This window comes from Garra rufa, chromosome 21 (genome assembly GCF_049309525.1).
Source record: "Garra rufa chromosome 21, GarRuf1.0, whole genome shotgun sequence".
Classification (NCBI taxonomy): Eukaryota; Metazoa; Chordata; class Actinopteri; order Cypriniformes; family Cyprinidae; genus Garra; species Garra rufa.
In genome coordinates, this window is record NC_133381.1 from 42,533,288 (window position 1) to 42,539,843 (window position 6,556).

A 6,556-nucleotide genomic window follows, 5' to 3' on the forward strand; every position below is an offset into this window, starting at 1 on the left:
CACTCCTTCCACAGGAAAACACACAGTTCTCTGATTAAAGGAAGGAAGCATATTTTTGTCATTAAATTAAACATCACTACCACATTCCCAAGTCTCTGAGTAAATGGGTAACTCTAAATACATCTACTAATTGCAAGGACTGATGTATGTCAAACAAAGGAAAATAAAGGCAGAGCACTTGCTGGAATTATGAAATGAAAAAGCATGCGATAATCCTGAGCATCATCCCAGAGAACAGTAAGGAAAGAATCATTGAGTAGATGCTTACATTACATTAACCGGAGAGGCGAGATCCTCAACAAGCCATTTCATGAGCTGAGAAACGTTTTATAACAGAATCACTAAATTAAGAAACCAGTGGCAACCCTAGTGTCTTTTCGCTTCCTTTTTCTCCTGTGATATTCTAGTCTCAGACCCTTCGAGATCCAGCCTCAGTCCAGTCGGATGTTCCGACTATGGCGTAGTTGAACCTCTCTGATGATCATTATCACAACTTGTTCCACATAAATCAACAACTAATTGTGTAGTCTGGTTTCTCTAATACTCCTTTCTTCCTGTATCTCACACCAAAATGGAGATTTTCTTCTTGTTGCAGTCACATTTGTCTTGCTCACTGGTGGACTAAAGCACTAAAAAAAACTGTTTTACACCACAAAATAAGTAATTATTTATCTCCTATATTAATATTACATAGCACAATATCTGTGTTAGCTATAATCTGTAAAGCTGCTTTGAAGCCATGTGTATTGTGAAAGCGCTATCCAAATGAACCTTGATTTGATCAGGAATTGAAAAAGGGGGATAAGATCAGATCACCAAAATGTGTAGTGTTGATGTGTCTCCACAAACAGGGATGGGAAACACTGATCTAAGGCAGTGATTCTGAAATGATGAATTGTGGGAATTTGTCCTGGCAACCTAAATAATTATAGTTATTTATTAATAACGGATTACTTGCAGACACAACCAAAATCAGGTTCTTTATTGGAAAAAGGGGAAAATACAAAACGAAACACACCAGGGCCTGGACAGTCCTGGACAGTAAACAGCTGCGTATGGCATCAACTACCTATAGAAGCTCCATCTTGTCTCCCCAGGGGTCACCATAGTGCAAATTTTTAGCAAGACTTGACAACACAAAGATGAGACTTCACACAAAATTAACCAGCACAGCATACAGTACACTGAAGGAATAAAAAGTGGAAATCAGGAGAGTAACAGAAGAGCAGGTGAGGCAAAAGAACTAATAACAAGGGGGACCAGATCAAAACTTTAGACTATGAGAACACATGATGAGGAGGATGATGATGAGGAGAGCAGGGCGCAATTTGTCCAGATCTTTGGAACGTTCACGTGTGGCTCCTGGACAGGATGTGGAGGACTTATGTTGTCTATCACAGGCAGATTGATAGCCACCTCTACAGACTTCTGCCCTGAAGTGGAGTCTGTTTACTGAGTGGTGTGATTCTCATGGAAAAGACCCCCGGAGATGGCCATTTAGTGTGGTAGTTTCCTTTCTGCAAGAGAGGCAAAGGGTGTCCCTCTTCACTTTGAAAGTGTATGTTGCTGTTATCGGAGTGCATCATGATGCAGTATTCAACAGGTACTTAGGGAAGCACTACCTGACTATCCTGACAGGCGTAAAAAGGTTAAAACCTCCTAGGCCATGCCTTGTTCCCTCTAGGAATCTCAACTTAATCCTAGCTGCGTTCCGAAGACCTCCTTTTGAGCCACTGGAGTCAGTTCCTGACCGCGCTCACTTCAATTAATGTGGCTGGGGACATGCAGGCATTTTCAGTCAGCGAAGCACGCCTTGAATTCGGGCCGACTGACTCTCATGTTTTCCTGAGAGCCTGGCCTAGATATGTGCTGATTCAGGACTAGGTGGTGAACTTGCAACCACAGCCCTTGGAGCAGGCAGCCCAGCCCTTGCGTTGCTGTACCCTATTCACGCTTACAGCTTACATAGAGCTCTGAACCGCTCTATGTTCGCTTTGAAGGCCAGCAGAAGGGGAAGGCTGTCTCCAAGCAGAGGTCGGCCCACTGGCTGGTGGACGCCATCGCCTCGGCAAACCAAACACAAGACGACCCATGCCTCCTAGGAACTACAACTCACTCCACTCTTAGCATTGCCTCCTCTTGGGGGTTAGCCCAAGGTGCCTCTATAGCAGACATCTGCAATGCTGAAGGCTGGGCAACACCTTTGTGAGGTTCTACAATCTCTGTGCTAGCCAGTCTCGTGTGTTGGGTACTAACATGTAAATGATGGGAAGATTGGCTCATGTCTCCCTTGCAGCATCATTCCCCGGATTGAGCATCTTTGGCTGTTAGGCTTGGCGGAGGAGCCAGACACTAGGTTCAGTACTTGTGTTGCAAACCCATTGGTCAGCACTTGTACTAAGCTTGATGCCCCACAATTGTGATTCCCTTTGGGCAGAATGTGGCCTCCATAGTGTTCCTCTCCACATGGACTTAGGTACGCTGCTATACGTCTGGTTGCGGATGTACCGACAGCTATTGTGAAAGAGAGGAACAGCGCCACCTGTGTGTGGGTGGAGGACAGTTGTGGTTAAATGGTGTAGAGTACTGGTTCCTAATGGTTGCCACCACTAGTAATCAGAGAAGAGGATGGAGGAGGTGGAGGGGAACAGAGTAGAGAGAAGAATGTTGTCAGTAATCTCTGAGTGTCCTTAGTGTTGAGATTCTGATTTTGTTTTGGTAGTAAGGGACCTTGGCAACGATTAAAGGGAAAGAGAAGAGAATGATACTGGCTCAAGTCAGTTTGAGCTCTCCGCAGATCTGAGTTTGGTTTGATGGTCAGTGAGAGCATGTATGAGCCAGCAAGTTGATCGTACAGAATACTGGTGGCAATGTTCTCCTAAACAACTTTGGCTCATAATGCTTTTGGAAAATGTGGCCCTGGTTAGTTGAAGGGGTGTTGAGACCACAGAGAAGAAGTGTATAAGTGAGAGAGAGTAGAGATTATAGCTAAAAGAAGACCAGGAGTCAATGGTGGAGAAAGAAGTGTATGGAGATATGTAGTAGAATAAAAGGATGGACATCAGTGGTAATCATCTTGTGAGGTCAAACAAGGCCAGAAGAGTTAGTAGGACAGTCTCTTGAGGTTTGTCTAGAGGTTAAGAGTTTGACGGAAAAGTTGAACATTGAGTTGGACGAGGGGTGTGGGAGAAAGTAAAGCCAGTCTGAAGGATGTTGTCTGCTGAGGTCCATGTTTCAGTCAGAGCCAAAATACCAACTTTTGACAGACTAGTGAAAGCAGAGATGAAGTCAGATTTGATGACAGTTGACCAACTCTGCCACAGTCAGATGGAGAGGATGTGGTAAGAGAATGTAGGTGTCTTGGAGTGCACTTCTGTAGAAATATGCTTTTACCTCTGTCTGCAATGGACAACAGAGATGAACTTATGGCACAGACATGAAAAGAATGAGAGTAGAAAGGAGGAAAAGAGTTGCCTTTTCCACACTCTTAAGCATTTAGAACTTTAGCTCCCACCTCTTTCCATGCAGCACCACAGATGGTGTTGAGATTAGGGGCTCACTTCGCTCTCGTCTTCTAAATATCTTTATGTATTTGTGGTATTTGGTATTTAGGTATTTGTGTGTGTGTATACATAATCAACATATTTAAATGTATAGTTACATATTTCTCTTTCATTTTAATCTCCATCGATTTGGTCATATTGCAGTGTTTAATGGATTTGTAGTTCTGTCACTCATTAAAGATTTACATGATTGTACAGTTGTCTTTGTTTCTGACATTACAATGTTTTTTGCATGACAAAGTTTGTAATGTTGCAATTCACCATGTAACTGGTTAAAGCCTGTAACTCTTTAACAAAAACTTAAAAAAAAAAAAAATTCTATAGGAGAAATGAATTTGAAAAAATACTTTTGGAACCTAGCCGGTTGTAAATGTGGAGGGACACTGTCATGAGTTCAAATTACGTAAGAAAATCATAATTATGAGTTGAACACATTAACATCAGTCATAATTACAGTGGGATGTGGGAAAATGACATGTCACTGAGAAAATAGCTAAGATGCAGTCTGCATTAATGGTATATTTGTTAAAAAATTATATTTTATTTAAAAATAAATAAATAAAATAATATTTAATAAAATAATTGAAATTGCATGTACAAAAAAAACTTTCTAGTTCTAGTTGTGTTCTAGTTTTGTTTCATTCTAGTTTCATTTTATGCAATAAAAGTCGCCATCTTGCTCAGACAAAATGTATTTGAACGAATTTGACGTGGTAATAACAACGTAAATACAAAGAAAACGCACAAAGTTTAACGCAATTTCGTTCATGTGTCACCTAACAAACGCAATAAACGAATAGTTCAAGAACGATCCATCTCTATGAAGACTCCAGAACGGTTCGAAAAACCCCTCCTAAAAATGTAAATAACTGTAAAATTATAATAAAATAAAATCACCTTATGAATCTCTATTATTTATAATGTTATTAAAAATGACCATTTAAAAAAATGCGGTATACGTTGTTTCAGCTTAATCATTTAACGTGTGTTTCTTTGTGTTTTGGGAGACTTTTATTTTGACATGTTTTGACGTGTCGTTGTTTCCGGCTGCTCAGTCATTCACACTTTCAAACATGGAGTCTATTTTCCACGAAAAAGTAAGAATCGCATTTTAGCGAATTATATTTATGGCTTATATTTACCAGATAAATGAGAGGTTTGTCTGCGTGTCATCTTATCCGCACATGAATGAGCTCAGACGGGTTTATAGGAAAGGTTCTTGGACTTTTATCGACTGTCAACAATCCGAAATGGGCTGAAAATCGTTGAGATGTTTGTTTACTGTCAGTGTGTGTCACTTTCATTATCCTCATATTATGTCTCCGATTGTGTTTCTATAAACATCACAGTGACTGCGTTTACAAACATGTACCATGGTACTTAATTATACACCGTTAGTACTGAATGAATGTCACATGATACTGTAGTACACTAACGCTGTAGTACACTAACACTGTAGTACACTAACACTGTAGTACACTAATGCTGTAGTCCACACTAGGTTAGAGAGTGTCATGGTGCTGCATGTTTAAACTAAAATACTATAGTAATAATCAGTCATTCATACAGAGCTGTCAGTGTTTAACTGAGGTCAGGAAGTGTAGTATGTGGTGATCAGTGACGTGAGCCGCAGTCAGAGGAGTGTTGATGTGTCTGTGTGTGTTTTCCAGCAAGAGGGCTCTCTGTGTGCGCAGCACTGCTTGAACAACCTCCTGCAGGGCGAGTACTTCAGTCCAGTGGAGCTGTCCTCCATCGCTCATCAGCTGGATGAAGAGGAGCGCATGAGAATGGCTGAAGGAGGTGTTCAGACGGAGGAGTACAGGACCTTTCTGCAGGTGCTCCACACAGAACTCATTTCACAGGAGTCACTGTTACACACGATCACGCTCGTAATACCTTTGTGTTTCACCATCTTTAGCAACCGTCGGGAAACATGGACGACAGCGGCTTCTTCTCCATTCAGGTGAGTCATGTTTGAGTCTCTGTGTAGCAGTTTAGCGGAGCCTCGAGGACATGAAATCACAATAGACTCCTTCTTCACTCATGTTGCTGGTCGCTTTGCGCATGATTTTCTAAAGAACGAGAACATGTTTGTCAAACTGCAAATACTCACCTCTGAAAACAGCTTCCTCTTCATAATTTCCCCATCTGATGGTCTGAGTCTACTTACGTGGGAGTCGTGCTGTGACTCTGTTCTGTGTTGTTTTGCAGGTGATCAGTAACGCTCTGGGGGTTTGGGGTTTGGAGATCGTTCTCTTCAACAGCAGAGAGTACCAGCAGTTACGGATCGATCCCATGTGAGTCTGAATCTGAGAGCTTTACCTGTAGTGCTGTTGTCCTCCGCGAGAGCGTTCATCTTCTTCACGTTTGCTTTCAGACACGAGAAGGCCTTTATATGTAACTATAAGGAGCACTGGTTTACGGTGCGTAAGCTGGGACAGCAGGTGCGTGTTTTAGCCGCAGCATCCGTCTGACGGTGTGAGATGATGTTAGTTTACGGCCTGTGTCTCTCTCTTCGTCTAGTGGTTTAATCTGAACTCGCTGCTGACTGGACCGGAGCTCATATCAGACACATATCTGGCTCTTTTCTTAGCGCAGCTACAGCAGGAAGGTAAACCTCTGACATGATCGTGTATTACATGTGGCAGACATAATGCCTGAGAATTGAGCTCAGCTGAACTTCCCTGCAGGTTATTCCATATTTGTGATCCGGGGAAACCTGCCGGATTGCGAAGCGGATCAGATTTTGCGGATCATGCGAGTGGAGCAGCAGCAGCGGCCGAAGCTGATCGGAGAGGACGAGGCCCAGAGGTGCTCTGACTTACACCACAAGAATCCTCACTCTCCCGCACGATCATTTGACCCCGATATCAATAACATTTGCGTTTATGCATTTGGCAGACACTTTTATCCAAAGTGATTCACAAAAGAGAAACAAAAGCAATTCACGGTTTGAGTTTGTAAATTGCGTTACATTGATTCATTGCTCGTGT

At 42.2% G+C, this 6,556-nt stretch overlaps 1 protein-coding gene across 1 annotated transcript in view; it reads left to right on the forward strand.

Moving 5' to 3' along the window:
* Positions 1–4,602: 4,602 nt before the first annotated feature.
* Positions 4,603–6,556, forward strand: part of atxn3 (ataxin 3) — a 5,233-nt gene continuing 3,279 nt past the window's right edge. Inside the window, exons 1-7 of the mRNA XM_073826626.1 lie at positions 4,603–4,660; positions 5,234–5,398; positions 5,482–5,526; positions 5,775–5,860; positions 5,941–6,007; positions 6,087–6,174; positions 6,254–6,481. Coding sequence (XP_073682727.1) covers positions 4,637–4,660; positions 5,234–5,398; positions 5,482–5,526; positions 5,775–5,860; positions 5,941–6,007; positions 6,087–6,174; positions 6,254–6,481 — 703 coding nt within the window. The 5' untranslated portion in view covers positions 4,603–4,636. The remainder of the gene's footprint in view (positions 4,661–5,233; positions 5,399–5,481; positions 5,527–5,774; positions 5,861–5,940; positions 6,008–6,086; positions 6,175–6,253; positions 6,482–6,556) is intronic.